Source organism: Micromys minutus, assembly GCF_963924665.1.
Source record: "Micromys minutus genome assembly, chromosome: 3".
Lineage (NCBI taxonomy): Eukaryota > Metazoa > Chordata > Mammalia > Rodentia > Muridae > Micromys > Micromys minutus.
Window position 1 is genome coordinate 20849898 of NC_137972.1, and position 24963 is coordinate 20874860.

General features: G+C 43.9%; 1 protein-coding gene across 2 annotated transcripts in view; it reads right to left on the reverse strand.

Moving 5' to 3' along the window:
• Window positions 1–24963, reverse strand: part of ANO2 (anoctamin 2) — a gene marked incomplete at both ends in the record, with an annotated part of 305878 nt that overhangs the window by 55165 nt on the left and 225750 nt on the right. For both annotated transcript variants that reach the window (XM_080913855.1, XM_080913854.1), the window contains 2 exons: window positions 7706–7901; window positions 13324–13398. In XM_080913855.1, coding sequence (XP_080769981.1) covers window positions 7706–7901; window positions 13324–13398 — 271 coding nt within the window. The remainder of the gene's footprint in view (window positions 1–7705; window positions 7902–13323; window positions 13399–24963) is intronic.

Below are 24963 nucleotides of genomic sequence, written 5' to 3' on the forward strand. Positions count from 1 at the left end.
TTAGGAAGGATCAGGAGGTGTGGTCTTGTTGAAGGAAATGTGTCATTGGGAGTGAGTTTTGAAGTTCTCAAAGTCCTCATCAGTAATCACCCCCACCTCCTGCCCGCTGCCTATAGATCTGGATGTAAAACGCTCTCAGCTATTGCTCAGACAACATGCCTGTCTTCTTCCCACCATCCTAATCATGGAATAAACTTCTTCAGCAGTGCCATAAGTAAATTCAAAGAAAAAACCAATCGGAAATTATAAAGACAGTGTGAGAAGCTGTTGAGCAGCAACTTCCTTGGATTCAAATATTCCCTCTCAGGAAGTTCCTGAAACGTACAAGATTCACACAGCCCCTCCTGGAGGTTACATACATATGTGTGCACTCACACACACACAAGTACACATATATACATACTGTATTTATATGTATCATATATGCAATATATACATGTATTAATAATTCCTAGGAAGAGAGCAGAAGAGACTTCTGGCATGCTGTTCAGGGCAGCTTTAGAGATATAGCTTCCATGAGTCATCACCTATGCTAAGGGGGTCTTTATTGTTGTGCAGCTGCCTTTGGCTCACTCCTGTTTCTCTAGTAATCCCTCACCACATGTCTTGTAAGTACCACCAATAAGCTTACTGCTTCATGAAACTAGACTTGGATGGAATGGTTTCTTTGGTCGATGTGCCATATGTCATATAAATGAACACTTGTTCATGTCCCCTCAAGAAGTATAGCAACAGAAAACAGGCATGGTGATGCTTACCTGTACACTTGGAGGCTGAAGCAGAGGACTGTGAGTTGGAAGCCAACCTGTGCTATACAATGAGTTCACATCCAGCCCAGGCTATGTGGTGAGACTCTGTCTAAAGAACCAAAACAAATACCCCAAAGTTCAGCCATCAGCACCACCAACAAAAGGTAATGGGGGGCAAAATGCGTGCAGCGCTTTACAAGTGCCTAGGACAAGGCAGAGAAGGCAGCACTCAATGAGACTGCTTCTTGGGTCTTTCTCCCTGTGCTTTTGTCCCATCTGAGCCCTGCCTATCTAAAAATCATTGGGGCAGCGGCAAGCAGGTGTGAGCCATGACAACATTTCCTCAAACACCTTGTAAGCATGGTGAGTTCCTTAAGTATTGGAGACACCGACTTAACTGGGTGATGCTATGTTTCTAATGCCCATATAAGGCCAGCCTTGCAACTTGGAGAGGTACAGTGGAGGCAACTAGAAGTCTTACAGAGCTTCTCAAGCTAGCATTTTACACATGGTTTTGAAGAGAAAAGAAGGAACCAGAAGAGGAACAGAGCAGAAGTTAAAGACATCTTACACAGCCAGCAGAGGGCATCATGATCAGCCTAGAACTTGTGACCAGCCTGCCTCTCCACTTGGCCCCTCCTAGGCCAGACCAGACCTGTGCCTATGCTAATGACAAGATTGCAGTTGTCAAGAACATAAGACATTATGAAATGCATGGGCTTAGAAGTGCCTTGCTTCAAAGACCCTGGGTCCTTATTCAGGAAGAAGAAACCCTAGAACTGACCAGCTGGGTTCCCCTTGTCTCTGAGCCTTTCTCGGTGCCTGAGCCATGCGCTGTCTACCTGTATGACTAGAGTCCTAATGGCCTGACCAGGTTCTTATTCACTTCTTCCACTAGGATCCAGACCCTTTCCCCATAGCTATTACCTGTTGTCCTTCTAAGGAAGATTAAGGCAGATTTCATCCCTTCTTACTGGAACCTCATCTCTGGTATATGCTGAACATGGATATACACATGGTCCAAAGGACCTTGACTGGCCAAGTGCACACTCAGACAAGACTCCCAGGCTCCATCCATTTCTCTACATACTCCTAGTTTCAGCTAAGCCCTCGCCTCACCAATGACTTGCGATCATCAGCGTGCGCTGCCTTTTGCAGACAACCCAATTGCATTGTTAGTATGTCAGCTGGAGAGGAGATTACAGCTTTTATCTACCCATGTCTGAGTTGATTGCCTTTGAGGCATTTAAAAAAATCGTCTTTTGTCATAAACACCATGGCAAGCATTGGTCTTCCGTCACACAGCCTGGAGGAAATGCTCAGTAACTTGTTAGGGTTGCTTGTACCAGCTGTTTGCACCTGGAAAGCAAAGCACATGGTCACAGGCTCAACAACCATCAGGAGATCTGGGGCAGGAAGCCAGATGGCCACTAGATCTAGTGTGAGAATGGCTGGGAAAGCCCCTCAGCTTGGCACATTTGTCATTCCATTAAGTGGCATTAGCCATGGTTCTGTGTCTCCACAGAAGCTGTCCTGAAGTCTTGAAGACACACCTCTGTCTGTGGTTATACTTGGTACCCACACTGTAAGAGCATCTCTGTTGGTGTGTTCTTTGCCACTAGGAAAGCTAAAGTTGTGATACTCCTGTTGCCATCTATCCATCTACATCATTTGGGACAGCTTTGTGTTTGCCTTATCCACCTTACTGCTTGCTGGACTCCTTTTGAGGTAAGCCGAATTGAGACCATGGATACAAACAAATACACAGTAGCCTCTGTTGAGTATCCTACAGGTGAGCTGTGAATATTTTATCTGGGAAAAATGGGTACAAGATGAAAATGCATTTCACAGATAGGAACATCTGCATATGTGTGCTAAGATCACCAAGAGCAGGCACTGGGTAAGAGATCTAAGAGCCATTTGTCAGGAGGGTTCTGAAGCCTGAGTGGAGTCAGGAGCACAGACTTGTTCCAACAAAAGGGCATTTTATGCTAATCAGTGGGGCTCAGGGTGAGAGTGAGGTGGGGGATGGGCTGTCACTGTGACATAATACTTGGCAGAAATAATTTAAAATGAGGGAAGAGTTTGTTCTGGTTATAATTCCAAAGTTTTCAGTTGCATCAAAGAACAGTGTCTTACATCAGGGTGGCCAGGCAACAAAAACAATGCCTACATTAACAGCCATCTTTCTGCTTTCTCTTTTTTCCTTCTACCCACGCCTTCTGCTTATACTGAAGGTAGATCTTCCCTTTATTTACTCCTCTCTGGAAACACTTTCACAGCTATGACTTACAGTGTGATTGATTATTCTGCCAGACTCTTCTTGACTTAAGCAAGTGACAATCGGGGTGGACAGTGAGTCAATTGTAGATGTATTCCAACTACTTCATGATTGAACTTCTTCTGCTACTGAGCTGTGTGCAGAAGCCATGATGACACTTCTGCTACGGGACCCCAACCCTCATTTCCTCCTGACATACAGTCCTCCAGAGCCTCCATCAGTCTGAGCCTTCAGTTACCATATGAAGCAAAGAGCCGTCTCCAACATCAAACATGTACTGTGAGCAAAAATACATAAACTATAGTAAACAACAAGAACACAGAGGTGAATGTGTTGTCCCAGCATAGCTGAGTCTAATTTAACTTCATTCAGATAGAAGCAATAAGGTAAGACAGTGTATGATCAGTATTCAAGGACTATTCCCTTTTTGCTCATTCTCAATTGTAGTCATGTTTATTTTCTGCTCCATCTTTCCATCCATCCCTAGGTCCTGGTTGGTCATCCTACCCACCCCTGCACTTCTCATTCATGCCTCAGCTACAGCCTGATCAACTGAATAGAATTGTTCCTGAACACCTTAGGTCCAAAGATCATAGTCCCAGACTCTGCACTACAACACATCTTTCTTACACTCCATGCAATGTTTTTACTTATTGTCCATTGTCCCTTGTTTTATCACAGTCATGATGACATTAGGCGGGTATAGGGGACTTGTCACCTGTCATGTTGTAAGAATTGTGACTGGTACAAAGCTGGTGCTCCACAAATAGCTGATGGATGAATGGGTGACAGAAAGATTCAAAAAAGAGGAAATAACCAAGGACTGAGTGTTCAAGCAAGAGTTTAGAAGGAGGCAGTCTTCTTGTGTCCAGGCACAAGGGTGGAGCACGTAGGGTAGCCTGGAATAATGATGATCGAATAGATTGGCTGCAGTACAAGAATACATTGAGAAGAATGTGGTTGAGAATCTCAAGCATGGGTCCACATGTTACCTAAGGGCAATGGGCAGCTCTCCAAGAATGATCAGTAGTAATACCTCAGATACAGGCTCTGATGCCTGGGAAGACACTGACAAACTAGAAACTAACTGAGAGGGGTGAAAGACAGAGGCAGAATGATGAGACAGTGAGAAAAGAACAGCAGGGTGATAATCTATAACAGAAGAGGAATAATATAGATTGATACAACTTTGTCTAGCAGAGTTCCCTGCTGCTCAATGCTCCAAGGTCTAGGATACAAGAGAGAGAGAGCCAAGTCCAGAACTCAAAGACTTTGTCAGCTAGAGCCCTGATCCAGCAGTCTCTACTGCACGGCAGTACCTCTCTGAGCCTTTTGGGAACATCGAGCCTAAAATAATCAAGAACAAGAAACAAGTCCACATGGACTCAGCATACGTCGCATGTCGATGGTTAGAGACTTAGACCAAACAGCTCAGGGGTCTGCATCTTCAAGGTAGACCCTGATTTTGAACCTTAGTTAAACGAAAACACTTCCTTGCAGCGATATAGTGCTTATGAAGATGATGTGGGCTAAAAGGAATTGTGTGTGTGTGTGTGTGTGTGTGTGTGTGTGTGTGTGTGTGTGTGTGTGTGTAAAAACAAATTAAGTGTTTTTCTATCTTTCATGGAACATTGGGGAGTGGCTTGGAAAGCTGTAGGAGACTGAGACTTCTGGGTAAGGAAGAGTTAGGAGCAACAGGCATAGGCTCATGATATGGAAATGTGGTTATATATACTCTTTTGTGTTCGTGTAAGATGCCAGTGATTGAATCCAGGGTCTCATGCATGCTAGGGAAGTAATCTTCACTGAGCCACTCCCCAGCATTATGGTTCATTTTGTTTGTGACCTTAAACATCAGTTTATGTTTAGCCTTGCACATGGGAGGCATTCACTAAATATTTACTAATCTTTTTTAATTATGAATATTGTTTACCTTCTCTTCTGTATTGTATTAGAAAAATAAAATATCCATAAGACCAGGAAGGCATTTCTATACCACCACTGGCTTCCTGTTTCTTTCATCTCCATTTCCTGCCCATATATTCACTAATCTTTACAGGACCCATGTTTGTCTCCTGCCTCTACTCCTTGACATCCTAGCATCCCATGATCCTTCCTGAGGAAATTTGCAAACAAACCTACATCATGTAGCTCTTCAAAAACTCCACTACAGGACTGGGCTGGGGGTCAGCAAGGGATAGAGACATTCCTTTCTGCTTCTGCTGTTCCTTCCATGTGGAGGGTTGCAGTCAACTACAAGGCCTTACCTTGATCTTGACCTACAAGATGACCTCCTTGCTTGCCTGCTGCCCTTGCCCTATGGTGGGAGAAAAGCGCCTGGAGTGAGGGTGTCCTGTGTCCCTTCAGGTCCCAGCCCTTACAGACCTCTCCCATGCACTGTGACTTGCCACCAGGAATGTCAATCTGTGAGCACTTCCCTAGTAAGGAACTTTCTTGGCCCACTATTGTTATTGAGTGACCTCCCATAGGGGAGCAGCTTTCTGTATTATAGCTCACATATAAAGTATGGTTGATCATACTTTCTCATCTGGCAACTCTGGTAACAGGCATGTTTAGTGGACTGATGGGCCAGACTTTTCACAAAACCCATGCAAAAATTAATGCATTCCACTGTTTATGAAAATAATCAGAGTCCTCATATGTAAGGTCTTCTACCAAAAGATAAAGATAGGTTCAGTCAACCCCCTAGACTCAGCTTCCCACTTCACTGTCTCCCGGGTCTACCATGGGCTCTACTTCACCCACCATAGCAGGGATCTCTGGTCTCCTATGTGTCATGTTTTTCCTTCCCTGAATATCCAGCTTGGTTCTTCTACTCTGATGGCATTTACATCCACCAAAATTCTAGCAAGACATCGAAGTGGCCCACAAGCTACTTCTTACCATGCCTTTCTAATCTCTCCCTTCCTTGACATTCCCTTAGTTTGTTTCTTTGCCAGGAACTTCCCCACTGTTAGCTACTCTTCCCTTCACACATGCCTGCTGGGTGCCAGTTACTCTGCTATGAGATGCCCACCTCCAAGCCTCCCTGAGTGCTCCAGAGAGTGGGATACTCCCTCTAATGTTTTATAGAACATGGTACAGCATATTACCAAAGACATTGAGCTAAAAACACTCTCTGGTTTTTCTGAAGAAGCCCTATGAAGGCCATTCAGAGACTTCCCCACCTGAGGGTCCATCTCATATGCAGACACCAACCCAGACACTATTGCTAATGCCAAAAAGTGCTGGCTAACAAGAGCCTTATGTTACTGATACAGAACCTTACTGATACAGATTAAGATACTTGCAGCCAAACATCAGACTGAGCACAGGGACTGCAATGGACTGAAGGAGCTGAAGGGGTTTGCAACCCCATAGAAAGAATAACAATATCAACCAACCAATCCTCCCAGAGCTCCCAGGGACTAAACCATGAACCAAAGAGTACACATGGGGGGACCCATGGTTCCAGCTGCATATGCAGCAGAGAATGGCATTGTCTGGCATCAATAGGAGGAGAAGCTCTTGGTCCTGTGAAGGCTTGTTTCTCCAGTGTAGGAGAATGCCAGGGTATTGAGGTTGAAGTGGGTAGGTGGGAAGGGGTGCATCCTCAAAGAAGTAAGAGGGAAGGGGTATGGGAGGGAGAGAAACTGGGCAAAGGGATAACATTAATTTGGAAATGCATAGTTTCCAATTTTAAAAAAGGAAGCCTATGAAGGAATGTAAGCAATATCACCTGGGTAGATGCTATGAGAAAACAGGGCTGTCACTCACATTTAGAGGGCAAGCACCTATACCTACAAGAACAATAAAGGTAGAGGCCATGCTGCAGAGAGGCACCTCCAGAACTCGCATGGCCTCACAGGAATACTGAGTGCTGTCACACAGGCAGTGGATTGAACATCATGTCAAACTCAACTTCCCCAGGATATTAATGAGAGGCTGAGATGACCAGTCCCTAGAATAAAGAAGGATCTCCCCCAATTCAAAGACAAAAAGATGCATCCCGGCCACCCAGATTAAGAAAACCATGGAAAGGTCTCTGTGTTGGCCCTCCCCCATCCAATGAACAAGAATGCCTGAATGTGTCTCGGGCAACAGCAGGTCCCGGCTCGAATGACACGTCTGAATGTGAGGGCCATGACATTTTCCTCACTGGCTTGGAGCTTGGGAAGTCTGATACGCCTCTTTGAAGTCTGCTTAGAGCCCGGGGAATTCGAGGGCTTGAGAGGCTAGATAAGACCCTCTTGGGCTCAAGTATCAAGAAGCTTTTCTTCCTTTTATACAGGCTGCTGGGAAAAGGAGGAGAGCTCAAGTGCCGGAGATTCTAAGGAAATGATGAATCTGCCCTGCTTCTATGTTGGAGTAAAAGAAAAAAAATAGACCTCATAGATTAAACAGAGGACAGAGTGAGCTCTGTGTCATACAAGACAATCAATACAGGTGCTTGGTCTTCTGAGCAAGCATGATACAGGAAGAATTCCTGCTGGCTTAAAGGAGGTTCTTGAGCAGCCCTGAAAGCCACCATACGTCTTCATTCTTAACAACTCAAATGTCCAAACTCCTGTTCCACCCCTTCTGTCATTTTGGGTCATTCCTATGAAATACCTCACACACACCGATTGAGCTGATCATATTTAAGATGCAAGACTAAGAATTTGTGACACATTACCGATTTTGGTAAGCCACTTGGCCACAGCACCATAGATCTCATCCAAGATGAGGATGACCACAAGGTTGATGATGACTGCTGTTGCAGTCACTGTCACCCGGACATTGGAGCGTGTGGCCTTGTTGAGAGACAGAGCAGCTGCAGTTGTGATCCGATATACAATGACCCCAAAGACAATGGAGAACGTCAGGGCGATCTGTTCAGAGAAGACAGGAGAAGGGAGGCAATTACTAAGCAGGAAATCATATCAGCAGTCAACTATTGAGCACCTACTGTTTGCTCACATCATCTGTTAGCAAGCTCTGGTTACCAAGTGAGCAACAGAGGCCCCACAAGGTCTGACACAGCATTCTGAGTGTTAAGACATTTCTCAAGGCAGAACATCTCCAGCTTATATCAGAGCCCAATAGTCTAAATCGCGCTACATAAAGAAAGATGAGAATCCTGGACACTGTGGAATGTAAGCTATATCCTGTGATTTCCTTCATTCTTCCTACTATGGGGAAAGAGGGGCTCCTGCTGCACCATAATAAACAGGCATGAGAATATTAAGTGCTGAATAAAGACAGTTGCCAAGGGGACGCAGCATGCCAGTCTGCTTGGTCAGGGAATAGTGTGGAGGAAGTAAACTTCAAGTTGGAACATCCATTAAAGGAAATAGGGTGCCACTGAAGATGTTTGAGCTGAGAAGGGATGAGTTATAGCTTAACGAATGGGAAGTAAAGGTTGAGCACAGAAAAGGAAAAAAAAACCTATCAGTCTGAGTGGTGTTTTCATAGGATGAGGTGAGCAAAAGCATTGATTTCTCTTCCTGGCACCGTGGAATAAAAGGCATAGATTCTAATTTGATGTACAAGTCTCTTGCTACTTTATCCCATGGAGGTATCCCAGCCCCTGCACCTCCATGGTCCACATTACTTCTTCTAGAACCTAAGAGCAAGGGATTCTCCTAGACCTACAATGCCAACCCTTTCCTGTGTCCCCTCTACTGTTCCTCTCCCCACCCCAGTCAAGGAAGGGCAGTTCCCAAGAAGCACCAGGATTCTGTGAGCAAGAGTTCCTAATCAAAGCTCAGCAAGGGGCAGAAGCAGGGAGGCCTCTGTCATTAGCAGGCCCCATCCTGCCCTGGGCCACTGGAGCAAATCTGAATTGGCTTCAGTCAAAAAAGTTGTGTTTCATCCTTGCTGCCAATGAGATTGTTCAGGTACTGCTGTGTCTCCAGGGTAGAAAGGATAGGGCACTGGCTGTTTAAAATTCGGGGTGAGGAAAAGGCAGGTGGAAGTCTCCCCTGGTACACAAAAGAATGCTGAAGAAGAGTCAGGAGGGGACAGGGCACTACAGGGAGGGAAAGGAAGAGAGTGGAGAGCTGGGAAGAAGTCTGCGCAGTACTTTGTAAGCAGTGAGAATGATACTCTAGTGGGCTGGGAATGAGCTACAGATGTGTCCACATTTGGGCCCAAGCAGACTTCTGGGGTGTTAGCGTGCTGGAGCCTGGGGTGCTAGCGAGAAACTGAGCTGCCTAGCCTGGCATGATTTATAAATGTTAGCATTTGTCCTGTGGACTGTGTAAGAAAGGCAGGGAGAGTGGAGGTCTTTTATATTCAAGGGAGAGTGTTTCAATGTGTGTGTGTGTGTTTGTGTGTGTGTGTGTGTGTGTGTGTATGTGTGTGTGTGTGTGTGTGTGTGTGTGTGTGTGTGTGTGTGTGTGCGTGTGTGTTCATTTGGTTTGGAATAGGGAAAGGGAAAAGGCTAGGGGAAAATGCCAAGAGTATCTGTTGCTTTAGAGTCAAGGTGGGGTAGGCAAGGAAGAGATACTCTTCTGGGCTCCTCTGAGGCCAGGATGCTAAGTGGGAAGGAGAGAGTAGAGCATCGCTCATGGTGCTAGAAGCTACAACAGCTGGGGCCTTGGCTGAGACAGCACAACTCCAGATCCTGAAAGGATTCCCGGTCACAGCTAAAGACACCTTGCTCTCGCTTGGTCTTCCGAGGTGACAATGGATAATGATGACATCATCAACATCACTTCCCCACTGTAACTTCTCCATGTCACTGTTCAAATCACATCCTCACTTGAGCTAATCCTTCCAACTATCTTCCCTCCTATAAATGAGATTTCATGACGATCCATGGCTGGACCCTGCCATGTGGAACCATGTTCACGTTCCCATAATGACATTAGATCTCAGGTCTCTTGCCAGTGACTCCAGTGCCATTTCCATCATTTGTGGTTGAATTGTGGATGTGGAAGGTATTCAGTGATATCTCTGGTTAGCTGTCCTTTAAAGCACTGCACTGGGTCTATCTCCACCACTAGGGTAAAGGAGCTTAGTCACATGCCACATTCCATGGCCAATGCTACTCCATTGCTAAGTATCTGCAGCAGCCTCCAGCTTGACTCACCCACTCCCCACACTTCTTTAAGATGCTCTTCTGCGTGTCAGATCATGAAACTCCTCTGCTAACCCTTCCGTAGGGAGCCCATTCCTTGCTCTGCCCCTGGCTTCCTATTGCCTCCCTGACTCTTAGCCTCAACCACCTTGCTTCCCTTCTTCTCACTGGGCATCCTACCAGGCACTACTGTAGTCTGGAGTCCCTTCCCTCATTCTTCCCTCTGACTCCAAAATCTCAGTGTGGCTGCTTCTTCCTCCTATTGCAGACCCTTGTTAAAAATCTTAACTATACTTCCTTATTTCACTTATTTAATAGATTCATTTGTGATAGTTGCGATTTTTTAATTCCATCTTATTGGGAACATGTTGAACATTCCATTACACACACACACACACACACACACAGAGAGAGAGAGAGAGAGAGAGAGAGAGAGAGAGAGAGACAGACAGACAGAGACAGAGACAGAGACAGAGACAGAGAGACAGAGACAGAGAGACAGAGACAGAGAGACCGAGACAGAGACAGAGAGACCGAGACAGAGAAATGTAAGAAAACAAACTCCAGTGTATCCTGCCTGCTTCACTTAAAACTCGTCATCTCTCACCCAGGCTTATTCCCTCAGTCCTGACAGGTTGCTGTTGGATGACTGTCATTTCCTTCTTTGTCTTAGCTATTCTGTTACTTAAGAATGCATCATTGAACAAAATACCACCTACGCTTGCCTCTTTTGGGTCACCCACCCGGCTCTGTATCCTGATTAGCTGGCTCATTTTCATAGCTATCTGGTCCTTAGCTGTGTAAATAGACCTCGGTTTATTTATCCATTCTTGTGGGGATAGGCATGTGGACTGTTAGCAGTTTGGGGCTATTATAAACAGAGCTTCACGGGGCTTTTCTGTATTCTGTATCCGTATGCTGTGTGTGCACGTAAGGTTTTCCAGGGCAGGCAGCTAGGCGTGGACTTTCAGGGCTGTGGGCTTTAAGTCTTGGTTCTACTAAGTAATGCCAGAATGTTTCTAAAGGCATCTTTAAATAATTTCTTAAATGAACTCCCACCAGCCTTGTACAAGTTTCTTTTGATCTAGATCTTTCCCAACACTTGTTATTGACAGACTTCTTAATGGCATGTTGTCTGTGGGGTACATATGGCGGTTCACCATGGTTTAAATTAGAAGTTCCTTGAATAGTAATGAGATAGATGGATTCTCATTGGTAGGCTTATTGGCCATTGGAGTCCTCCCCCCGCCCCTTTATTTGTAAAGTATCAATAAAGGTAGTTTATTGTGTTACAATTGAATTGTGTTAATTTTTTTTGTAAGTTTTAAAAATACACTTTGAATTCAGTTTTGGTGAGTTCCAGCTTTATAAACACACTCTCCAACTTTGAGCTTGCCCCGATCCTTATTTTTCCCTTCCTGCTTCTCAAAAAACCACCGTAGGCCAGGCCTTGCCTAGACAGGAAAATGTCCTCAGAGTGCAAGCAGCATTAGTGCAGAGGTATCTGCCCCGCCAGATCTGTTTCCTCTAGACTTACCTCTAGCCCAGGCTTATTCCCCTCCTGGTAGCCTCTGAATGCTTTAATAGCTCTAGAAAATATAATGATCTGGTATCTTCTACTAAATCCAGCAAAGTTAGTGTTCTAAAGTCCTAACCCACCACTAAAGGTGGAAGTTGATTTTATTATTTGTTTACTTATCCCATGTACAGTGTTCTATAAACATTTTTATTTTCAGTCTGGGTTGATCTTGAACTCAAAAATCCTCCCGTCTCAACCTGCCAAGTACCAGGGTTATAGATGTGACCTCCACTTGTACCTTGTCTAAAAACTCTTTTTTTTTATTATTATTATTGTTTTCCTTTCTTCTCTAAGGTGGTGCCTAAGAACAGCATTAAGCTTACAGCTGCACTCATTAAACACTTCCTGAGTGAAGGAACTCTCCATCAGTGATATGCACCTTGTGGGAGGCCCTGAAGCGCTAAATCGATTAAACTTTCTATCATCGAGTAGAACATATCACGGCTCAGTGCACCCTTGAGTAACCCGCTATGCCTTGGGCTTGTTTGGCAGCAAGAGGAAAAGAGACTTAGACAGCTAAGCCTTGACAGCTCTGCACTTTGTCTGCAGGGTGAGGACCTGAGTTTAACGACGTCTAAGCTAGCTAAGAACATTTATGTTTTGGACAAGGTCTCCTCACATAGCCCAGGCTAGCCTCAACTTTGAAATCCCCCTGACTCTAGCTCCAGAATGCTTGCCTTACAAGGATATGACCCCAGACCTGGCCTGGTTTAATCTTCTGAGACGACATGTTTCCTGTCCCCATTAGTTAGGATGCCAATATTAATACAGACAATAAGCTCTAGCCAGGTCAGGAATAAATCATCCAGTGGGTTCAGAAAACGATAGTGATTCTTGCAGATTTTAAAAATCAAATAACCCCCTTCTCTGCAATGCATATGTCATCCTGCTAAGGAAACGGAGCTGTTAAATCCAGTCTCCTTAGTTATAGAGGGCCTCAAAGTAAAGAAGGACGGATGTTAGTGACCTAACATGGCCCATTGATGACCTTTCCTGAGGTTCTCTAACTTCAGGCTGCTAATCTGATTCCACCATGACTCAATCTCAGTCTCTTCCATCAATTTTTTCTAACACTGCCAACACCATTATGTCTCAAAAATTAAAATAAATAAAATAAAAAGCTTTCAGTCACGAGTAAGTAAAGAAAAAAGTACACTTGATCTTAGCCAAAAGGCTGAGAAGAGATGTATAGAAAAAGTAAATGCAGTGTCTACAGACACAGTAAAGACTGTAAGCTCAGATGACTCTCTTCTGTGACTCCCAGACACTGTTAGCATTAGAGAGAAGCACTCTCAACTCAAAAAGACCAACACACACACACACACACACACACACACACACACACACACCCCACTACCACCACCACCAACATTACCATCACCACAACTATATAGCCAGTTCTGTATTATATCTTTAAGTTCTTGGTCCAGCCAAGAACACATCTCACTTGCAGGGCATTGCAACCTTAGCTATGTGCAGGCAGTGACCTCAGTATTGGGTAAGTTCTTTGCTCCACCATTCAGTACTGTGCCCTCACTTTTGTCGGCCCCTTATTATTCCATACAGCATAAACAATGCCCGCCTTACACACACTCACTACAGGATCAACACGCACAACAGTCTCAGGCAGGTGGTCCCTCAAAGCAATTACCATAAATAAGATGGAGGCAAAGTTCATCAAGTATCCCGGGAAACGGTCTTTCCAAGTCAGTTTATCTTCATCATCCTGAGGTGAAACAGGAGAATAGAGACAGTCAGAAGGCAGAAAGAACAGATATTCATTCATTCCTATTTTGCATAAATTTGCATGCCAACCATTTGCTGCTTTGTAGCTATTTCTGTATAACTGGTGTCGACTGGTGTCGTCTTAGCCTCAACATCAACAGTAGCCCTCTTCATGTTGATGGCACACACCTCAAGGTCCCAGGACTCAGGATGCTGGTGCAAGAGGATCATGACTTTGAACCCAGCTTGGGTTACATGGTGAGGCTGTGAGTCCTATCCCTGAAGATGTTTAGAATTGAGACAGCAGTTCCAGCCACCACAAAAGACCCTGAAGACCATCTAAATTCATGTTTGCAATGTGCAGAGAAAATAGCAAAGAACACAGTGTTAGACAGCAGGGAGCCATTCATCACAGCATGCAACAAGTCAGACTCAAAGTCAGCTTGGCAAGACCCTGGCCCCTGCTCCCTTTCCTCTCCATCCCATGCCGGTCTCTCAGAACAGACCTGATCTGGCCCTAGCAACAGTGCCATCTAGCCTCTGAAAGCTTGTACTGTAAGCTGAGCACCTTTCTCAGCCTACAGCTTCTTTCCAGCATCCTTTGTGTGCCCATGACAGGAGCAAGACACAGTGAAGGGAGTGAAGAAAGTCCTTCTGATCACTGTCTTGGGAGGGGTTCATAGCCTAGGGAAACAGTGACAGCCCAGCCACTCTCAAAGAGTGAAGAATCACCCATCTGTTCACTAGGGAGGGATTTGCCTTGTGCTTTTGGACCAAGAATAGGGTTGACCTGACTTGAGGGCGATGTTATGATTGGATTCATTTAGTTCTTAGTATTTTCACTTACAGATGATGCATTTAAGTAATTTACTCCGGTTTTCATAACGGCCAGAGAATGTGGCCTCAGACTCCCAGTCTAACAAGCTTGCATCACACTGTAAGAGCAAACTAAATTCTAAATGGGAATCATTCAAAGAGGTAAGACTCATAGAAACCTGTTTTCGATCAAACAGGACTAAGATTCATTCCCATTCTCCCAAGTGAAGCCGAACAGAAAGAGGATGTGGGCTATCATATTTCCATCCATACTCGGGGTTCACCGTACCCTGAAAATATTGTCCTCTAAGACAAGGAAGTTTGAGTATGGGCTACTGGTGACACGGCACCAAACAGAAAAATGAATTCATAGAAAGGCTCTGTCCATGGCCTTCCCAGCTACAGCTAAGAGCTTGTCAAACACATTTGTGTCCAGTCCACTCATCAGGCCCAGCCTGAGCACCTTTGATGGAAAGATTCTGTGCAGGTACTGAGGACACAGAGAACAGAAAGCTCGGAGGGCCCAGAACTAGGACCACAGAGACAAGGAATCAAAGATAAGTCAGACTGAGAAGATGATTTTCATGACTTTTCGTAAAAGGAGACAACTGAACAGCATTAAGTTAGATGTCCTCTCAGGACAAAAATATTCATTTTTGACATAGATAACCTCCTGTTTGCTGGAAAATCACCCCTTTCACATTTATGTTGATGGGGTTTTGTTTGGAAGGCACACATCTGAGCAAACACATAATTCTTGTGGTCAGACATTATCCAAACACAGGAAGCTGAGAGAAAAGTCACAGGAAGCTGAGAGAAAAGTCAAGATAACACACTGTTCTCCAAGCTAGGTTACTAGTAAAGATAACAGCAAAAGCAAAAAGAGTCGTTTATTTGTTTTGTGTTTTGGTTTTAGAAATAAGGTCTTCTTACATAGCACAGATTGGCCTTGGATTCATAATCCCCACCCCAGCCTCCTGACTGAAAGGACATCAAACATGTGCCATTTACCTGGCATGAAGAAGTTTTTAATTCTAGGAGTTTGGCACTCATAAAAGAAGCCAATGAAATCCTACCATTCACTGGTCCATGCAAGGTGTGAAGATTCACTGTAAAAGGCTATTCACTTCCTAAGAGACACATCACCAGGGTGAAAAGAGAACTAGAATTGGGAACAGGACCTGTCAACTCTGAATTCTGAGCTCTAAAATATTTGTTATGCCAGTGACCTTAGTAAATCCCCCGCAGTTCTGGTGTGTGTGTGTGTGTGTGTGTGTGTGTGTGTGTGTGTGTGTGTGTGTTTGTGTGTATGTGTACATATATGTGTGTGAGCATATATGTAGAGGGCAGGGGACAACTTCTAATACTCTTCACCTTTTTAGAGACTCTCACATCTCTCCATACCCCAGTGTTGATTAATGAAAGCACCATCATGCCTGACTTACTTGTTGCTGTTTAGAAATAAAAATATGGGTTCTGGGACTGCACTTGGATCCCCACATTTACAGAGCAAGCACTTTATAGACTGAGCCATCTCCACAGCCCCACAGCAGTTTCCCTACTATAAAAATAATCATATCCCTTATTCGTAAAGCAGTTACAGTCATTGCACTAAATTGCCTTTTGGTGAAGCCGGCCTCAGAGCAACAGGAATACCAGGAAAACTTAGACTTTCCTATTTGTAACATGGGGATGCCAAAGCCAGTCTCACGGAAGTGGCAGAGGCATTGTGAGGGTCACATGAGTGAATTCTGGAACAGAGCTTTAGAAACTGTATGGGACCTACAGCAGTGAGCTCTAATTAGCCTTGATTACATCAAAAGCAGGTGATTATGGGGCACTTAGCTAATGTCACCATTGTTCAGACACCAGCCGAGCTGTTGTCTGTTCTTATTTTGTCATCTCTGCTATCTGTGTTTGTGTCCCGATCTACTGATCCCACATACAGGTCTGTGTCCAACATGTAGGACAATAATGCTCACATAGAACCTCACACAAGTCCCCTTCTGGAAAACTGGGTATTTAGAAATGAAACCACTTAAGAAGTAATAGGCGAAAATATTATTTCAATAAATCCCTTGGAGAAAAGGAACTTTGAAAAACTGGCAGTTGTCCATGTCTTTTTCACATATTAATATAGTAAAGTTCGTCTTCATTAGAATGTGGTTCTGCATGATTTGATGACCCTCTGCAGTCACGTACGTTCGATCACAAAGTAAATCAAAATAGAAAGTGATTTCATCACTTTCCCACATTCTCTACCTTTGTCTGTGACCTCTGTCTCCAATTCCAGAACTAGCAAAGTCTGTTTCTTTAATGTCCCTCTAGTTTTGGGTCCTGCGGAATGTCACTAATTATACAGGAGTGTGCAGCTCTTCTTGGGTGTGACCTCTTTTACTTGGCACAGTTCACCAGAGAACCCACTTTACTGTTGCCTGGCTCAGTCATTTGCCCCTTTCCCTGGGGGATTGTCCATGTTTCATTGAATAGATTTTAGTCCACCAGCCCACTCACTGCCCTGGGGAAGGTTTGGATTGTTTCCAGCTGAGAACAATTAGAAATGATGTCCTCCTAAAATCTGTATACCTATTTGGCTACAAATAAAAAACCTGGGCAAATACCAAACTAGTGGGTTTGCTTGGTCACACTATAGGCCTATGTGAGACTTTATAAGAAGCCATCAAACTGCTTCTAAAGTGTCCATTGCACCTCCCATCAATAGCATGAGATAGCTTCTTTTTTAAAAATAAATTTTCTTTAGAATAGACTTTTATGTTTTTCGATTTATAAAAAGCTTCAAAGACAGTATAGAGACCTTGCATTCAGTGTCTCATGGAAGTTCTGTGCATTTTTTTACAACTCATAAACCAATATCATGCAATATTACGAACTAAAACTTCATACTCTGTTTGTACTGTCTCAGTTCAGTGCCTGTCTCCTGGACAAGGGCTGCAGCTAAGGTACCACATTCTGTTCGGTCATTCGCTCCCCTTAGATGCTTTATAAAAGCCTCTCAGACTTTGCTTGCCGCTGATGGCCTTGTCTGCTTTGAGATGTGCTAGTCAAGTGTTTTGTAGAGGAATCCACAATATAATCTTGTTTTAAACATTGTCTGGGGTTATGGTAAAGGGAGGTAGACCTGAAGTCAAGGATTGTTTTAATCATAGTTTTTTCAAGGATATAGACCATGATACACCCTGCCCCTGATGATGGTAACCATGATTTCTTAGCAGGATTTTCTGGGGTGTGTTAGATTTGTCTGTTAGAAGCTTTCTTTCCCCACTTTCTATACTGTGCTCTTTAGAAGGAGGTACCCATTGTCATCTTTGAAGTGTGGAATTATACTTTCATCCTTGAGGGAGCAATATGTGTAGGCACATATACATTTTTTATATATACTTTTAATGGCTATAGGTGGATACGCCCAATCTTTCTTCATACTCTAAAACAATAATAAAACAAAAAAAGAATGCAGATGACAAATGCCAAGCCATCAGTAAGCATCATGCTCAGCTTAGAGTTGGCTTTGACCTTCAAAGAAAACAGGATGTTGGCCTTTTCCCTTCTCTTCCTTCCAGGACGCCTACAAAGAACAGAGGCCAGGCAGCAGCAACATCTGGGCCAATCTTCCTCCTCACCTGCAGAATATGAGCAAGTGGCTCTAGAATTGGAATGGACAGGCTTTGTGAGAATAGTCATATATTAATCCTATGTTCCTGAACATTTGGGGACAGTATCAAAAAGAGGGAAAGGAATCCAGTAGACTTAGAAGCGCAGCACTCGGTGAGTCTCATCTAACATCTGCTTCCGTATTAGCTGAGCAATTTTGGATGGTGTTATTGTTCAGTTTCTCTGAAAGCTATTACAGCTTCCTCTATAATGGAGCAAGTAAAAAAAAAGTCCAATTGGTTATTAAAGGAGAATAAGGTGGATGTGTCAGTTCTTGGAGAATGGCAAGTTTCATGTAGATAGACTTACAAGCTGTGTCTCTTCTACCCAGTTTGATGACTGCACATCAGACTATACTGAACATACAAATAAGAACACACGTTTTTCATTCACAAGAAACCATGACTTGGGGGAAAACAAATGAGAAATGTAGATATACATTATAGCATGGACAAAAGACATGCAGAATGAAGTGGAAACAAAAGACCAAGTGATTTCTTATTTGTTATTAAGGGCTGATGTTTTCTCAGACAAAAATGATGGGGGCAATATTCCAGATGAAGCATTAGACCATGTGTTCTAGTTTACCTTCTCTTGCTGTGACAAAGCCCCCCATGACCAAAAGCAACTCGGGAAGCAGAGGGTGTATACCAGCTTACAGCCTATAGTCTACCATGAAGGGAAGCCAGGGCAGGAACTGAAACAGAGGCCATGGAGGAACACTGCTTATTGGCTTGCTCTCTATGGCTTGCTCAGCTTATTTTCTCATACACCCCAGGACCACCTTCCCAGAAGCAGCACCACTCACAGTGCTCTGGGCTCTCTCACATCAATCAATAATCAAGAAAATATTTTCATGTATTTGCCTAAAGGTCCATCTGATGGAGGCATTTGATCAGTTGAAGTTCTCTCTTCTAAGATGACCCTGGCTTGTGCCAGATTGAGAAAAAAAAAAGTAGCCAGCACCTCATGTTCAAAAGCACTGAGCTATTATAGCATTCAGGACCATGGGGTAGGTCTGAGTAATATGAAGTAGGATATATAGACAGAATCATTAGCTCAGGAAGAGGAAAATGTCAGATCAAGTGCCAGACCACAGCGTATCTCCTGCTACCACATAGAGAACCAGAGGTCAGAAGAGAAGGGCTACAAACAAGCAGCAGGTAGTCTCTGATCTAAGGCTGGGTGGCAAAGACTTACAGAGCAGTCAGATTTTTGTTTTCTCATCATAGCCCATAGTTCAAGGAAAGAAGCGAAGCAGTGCCTCCATAGACAGCCTATGGCCTATAACAGGCTGTAGTCTTCCTACTCCGCTCTCTAGACGGCTGCTGCTACTCACTCTTCCATAATGAAAGGTTACTTCTAGAGTTTTAGCTCTAAATAATGCTTAGACGCCCTTAAACTGTAATTCTGTTTTAACACCACACAGAATTTACTCGGATGGTGATTAGGGTTAAAAGCAACTCTCAATGCCTTCACTCCCATGTGTTGTTAGAGGAGAGGAGCCAAGGTGCCCTCTATCTATTCTCTTCAAGCCATTTCCTCCTCTGCCTATAAAATCCACTCATTCAAAGTACCTACTGTTCACTTGTACAATCCTAACTGTGGTTATCAAATGGATGGGCATCTTCCCTTCCTGCCACATCACAAAGAACTCAGACTAACAGACATTTAAAAATAGTGGCACTGCCTATGCAAAGTCTGCCATCTTTAATGTTCTTACTGTCAACCTCACTGGCTAGTTTTTGGGACCAGAGACTATAAATAATGCTGCTTCCCAGAATTCTTTAGGTCCACCAAGCACACACCTGTAATCTCAGCGCTGAGAAGGGAAAGAAGGAAGATTAGGAGATTAAGGTCATCTTTGGCTATTGAGTTCAAGATCAGCCTAAACTAAAGGGATCTGTCTTTTAAAATTAAACAAACAAACAACAACAAAAACTCTTTAGTTTCTCCTTGTCTTCCAGCCTTTCAACTACTATACTCCAAATAATGACCTGTTTTCTGATTGTTTCGTGATCTGTTGAGCACCAATCTTTAGCCTGTTCCTTCAGCTACACACAAATCCACTCATGTGCTACTGGGCCTCATCTTCCAACTGCCCCATGTGGTAGAGTTGTGAAGTTGGGTCACAACAGAAGAAGTAGATAAAGGCTACTGTGCACCCCTGGAGTAGACTGCCAATATCACCATGTCTTCTTCATCTCCTGGCCAGACTTCTCAGTCTTTGTCCATATCATATTGGTGATTTCTAAACTGCTTCCCCATCTAAATCCTTTCCCAATATGCATCAAAATCAAAACTGCCATTAAAGAACCTCACCTTTCCTTTTGTAGTCCAAAAATCCAACTGTCCTTCCCCAGGACTTCAGCTCTTTCTACCTTGTTTAGGTGTTTAGGACTTAATTCTCTTCTTATGTTTTAGTCTCTCTCTCTCTCTCTCTCTCTCTCTCTCTCTCTCTCTCTCTCTCTCTCTCTCTCTCTCTCTCTCTCCCTATCTCTATCTGTGTGTGTGTGTGTGTGTGTGTGTGTGTGTGCGTGTGTGTGTGTTCGTGTTCCTGTGCATGTGGAGGTGAATGGTTGTGTATATATGAGGATGATGAATACACGTGAATTTCACCTATGCAAGCCCATGAGGAAGTTGATATCAGGTATTCTTTTGTTTCTCTATTGCCTTTCATCTTATTTTTGAAACAGGCTTTCTCTCAGAACATTGAGTTCACCACTTACTGGCTGGCCAGCAGGCCCCTGGAATGTACTTGCCTCTTCTCCCCGACACTGGGGTTATAGACACTCACCACTTATATTCCGGCTTTTACATGGCTTCTGGGGATATGAATTCAGATCTCGTGTCTGCACAGCAATCACTTTATTTTCACCCACCTAGACCTGAGGCCCATCCTCCCCCTCTCCAAGAACTTTGCTCCCTTATGTCAAACCTCTATTCTTGGTCTTCAAAGCACACTTTTTGAATCATCGGCAGAACTTGCTGAGACAGATCTATGATATTCTCCCACACAAGTCTGTTGGTCTAGAATAGAGTCTGAGGATTCCCATTTCCAGTACGTTTTCATATGAGCCTTGTGCTGGTGCTGGTGCTGCTGGCCAGAGACCACACTGTGACAGCCACTCTTTTTAAACCAGTTCTTTGCTGCCAGGTATTGTTCAACATGCAAACACACCAGAAACAGGAGTCGCCATTTAAACCACTAACATTGTGGCTGGCCATCATCCAAAGGCCTTGGACACACCCCATTTCATCTTGCCTTAAGTTACCATTTTGATCCCTAGAGGGAAGTGAAGAGTCTAAACAATGAGGGAACTAGTTCACAAGCTCTGGAATGAGGGAACTAGTTACAAGCAGTGTGGTCAGGTCTAGTGCTCTCTCAACTGTAGTCTCCCCCACCTGATGCTGTTCCTGTCATCCCAGATGTGCATCACCCTAGGACATTAGAAGAGATGGATGCCATCAAATCCCAGGGAAGGAGGTTTAAGAGGGAATCCATGTCATCTTGACAGAGATTAAATAAGTTAAGAGTTGTAAATCATCCATGAAAGTTTTAACCATTACCTGATACGAGATAGAATAAAGAAGAAAATGCATATACGCAAAATGAAACATTTCAACCATTAAAAAGAACTAAATTCCATTGCATGTGGAATGGGTAAACAGGGAGGACTTTGTGATAAATCAAATATTCCTGGCACAGAAAGGTAAATGCCATATGACCTCACTCTTATATGAATCCTAAAACACAAACAAAAAAATGTTTCTTATGGCATACAAGAGCAAGAGAGATGTCTCAGTGGTTAAAAGCACTTACTGCTCTTCCAGAGGACATGGGTTCAAGTCTCAGCACTTCTGCCAGGTGACTCACTATCACCTGTAACTGCAGCTTTAAAGGACTCAAGGCCTTCTAGCCTTTGTGCACATGTGTGCATGCGAGCATGCACACGAGTGCACACACACACACACACACACACACACACTGAAAGTAAGTGTTTTTAAAAGGAGATAAAAGGTACAAGAGTAGAGAATAAAGGATAGGAAGGAGTTGGTCACTGGATACCATGTTACAGGTAGAAAAGCACATAAACCAACTAATATGTCTCCCATCACATTAACAGACCTTGTCTCTGAAGGCAAACCTAGGAACACCATACTCATGGTTTCTTTCTGTGTAGTAGGCTAAAAGGATATGGCCAAGATACTATTAGAATTTTCTGAGCTCTGTACTTGATGGAAATAAGATCAGTAGGTCATTTCCCTTGCTGCAAGGGCATCTTGGTTGCCCTGGTTCAATGTCTTAGGGCTTCTCGTTGTAGTAGGTGGAGTCTGCTGTAAGTCTGGAAGTAGCTAACTGGATTTCTCTAATTGGAAATAGTACCTCATGGAAGCAGTGATGGAGAGGGTTGGGAATTGTGTAGATTTTGAGTGAAATGACTTGGCAATGACTTTGGTAAACCATATTAGTTGAATTGCATGACCAATGGGAGCTGGTCCCAGATGAAAAACCCCATGGAGGGATTGGGAGATGAACTTAAAAGGGGGGTTGGATGGATGAGCACTGATTGTAACAAGGAACTTAGGTTACAATGTAATGAGAAAACCCAAGTTCACTGTGCTCCTTGTTTCTTACAGCATAGATTCAGGATTGTCCTTCAAGTCCCAAAGCCACACAATTAACTACAAAACATCATTTCATCACCTGGACTTGGTCCTCACAATCTAAGCCCAGAATACCTCTTTAGGGACCAATTGGGTCTTATCCCTTATCATCACAGATTTCTCTGAAGCAGAACTCAACATCTTTCAGGGACAGAACTTTCTGTGGACAGAGTCTCAGTTTCTCAGGGGACTCTTTGGCAGAGGAACTAGAGGCAGTCATGTGGCACAGCACCTAAGTCCACAGGCATGCCTAAAGCCTGGGACAAAACACAGTGTAATTTGTGGCTAAAGTGGAAAACATCTGTTCCCCTCGCTGCTCAGTTTTCCCAGAAGACACAGGAAACCCTCTCTGAGGTCCCAGTCATTTCCACTGGCTCTCCAGAGAGCATGCTCTTTCGGGATCTGTCTCTCAAACTAGCTGCCTGTTTCCCCTGAGGTCTAGCACTAGGATGAGCTCCCCTCTCTCTCCATTTCCCTAATACCAACTGTTCTACCAGGTACCCCACCTAGATTCTGACTGGAATTGTGAGAATGAAAATTTGCCTGCAAGGGGAATGCATGGAGTAAGAACATCTAGGGCATGTGGTACAGGGGTTGGGGGTTCACTTAGCAAAATCCTCTCCCAGGGTCAGCTGTGAAGAATGGGGAGGCTCCTGCTGCCACTGTCCCAGAGGACCAAGCCATAGCTTGGGCAGAAAGCAAACTCTGTAACATTCAGGTGCCCCTGCTTCCAAGGCTTGCAGGATACAAGTGCAAAGGGATTCCAGAGAGCTCCAGAAGAGCCACTGTGTCAGGCAACGTGTAGCAGGGTTGGTTTTCCTGTATGCTGCTCCTGAATAGGCTATGCATGAAGCTATGAAGTCTAAATTACATGAGACTTCAAGATACTGGAGACGTCAGAAATGTGTAGCATTTACTGAGGGAAGCTGCTGGTATTGAGTGGAGATAAGGCACAGCTGTGACACATCAATACATCTGAAAGGACAGTGCTACCTAAGCCTGCGTCCAGATGATGCCACCATGAGCTCCAGATACTGGAATCATGGGAGCTATACGATTTGGCATTTGTCCTGCTGAGTTTTAACTCTGCTTTGTTCCAACATTTGTTGCCTTCCTTCTTTTATAATGTATTTACTCTGGGACATTATATATTGGAAGTATATAACTTGTGTTGTTTTACTTTACAGGGCCTTACATCTAAGAATTTGCTTGAGTCTCCTAGAAAACATCAAACTTCTCAACATGGTTGGAACTGTAAGACTATGGGGAGTTTTTGACTTAGATTGGATGTGTTTTGTGTTATAAGATGGCTATGAACATATGGAGTCAGAAGCACAATGTGATGCTGTGAGTGTAAAATATCCCTCGAGGGTCCATGTGTTTGAACCTTCAGTAGGTGGAGCCTGAAGGAACTGGGACATTGTGAAGAAGACTTAAGGCTCTGCTTTTTGTCTCCTCTATTTCCTGCCCCTCAGATGAGTGTAAACTCCCACCTTCCACAGCTGTGAGACACTCCTTCTGCCATGTGTTTCTTGCCATGATAGGCTGTATCCCCTCAAACCACAAGCCAAAAGTAAACCCATTCTCCCTTAAGTTGCTTTTTTTCAGGTTTGGTGTCACAGCACTGAGGGAGGTAGCCAGTTCATTTCCTCACTCTTGTCTTCTTCATGTCCTGAATCTATCCCTTTATCCCCTCTAGTCTTTTAGTGTCTTTGATGAGTCCCTTAAAGGGTTGTCTACATCCAACTATGCTTGAGGTCTTAGAAAGGAAGATTATGAGCCATGGCAAATAAGAAGAAGTGAGAGACAGATGTAACATCTCTCAGATGCTCAGAGCTCAGAGAAGCTAAGTGACCTTTGTATAAGGCGGAGGGCTAGAATGGAATCCAAGGATGATGTCACTGGATCCCACATAAATATACCACAAGAATCATTTGATGGTGGTAAAAATACAAAAATCATACCCGTTTCCCCAGATCTACTAACTTATAACCTTGGGGGGATTACATCCATTTTTGAAAATGTTTTGCAAGCAACAGTTATATTCAGTCCACTTAGGAAAATGTTGCTCTTCAAGATTCATCTCCTACTTGATGCATTTGCTCCAGGGCCTACATTTCTGTGGCTTGTCCCTATGTGAACAAATCCTGCAAGAGAAGTTCCCAGCATAAAGCACTTGGAGACAATCCCCTCATGTACAAGATGTCAACACAGACTCTATCATGTCAGCAGCAGTGTTGGCCGAGTCAGCTTGCCAGCTGGCTTCCATTTCTTCCCCTTCCCCTCCTCACCCTCTGCCTTCCAACTGATTTCAGGATTAGAACAAATACTGGTTAATTTAGAGTCCAGCAGTACAAGTCCGACTCATTTGACTGCCATGGTGGTTTGTGACGTAATATATAAAGTGAAGGAA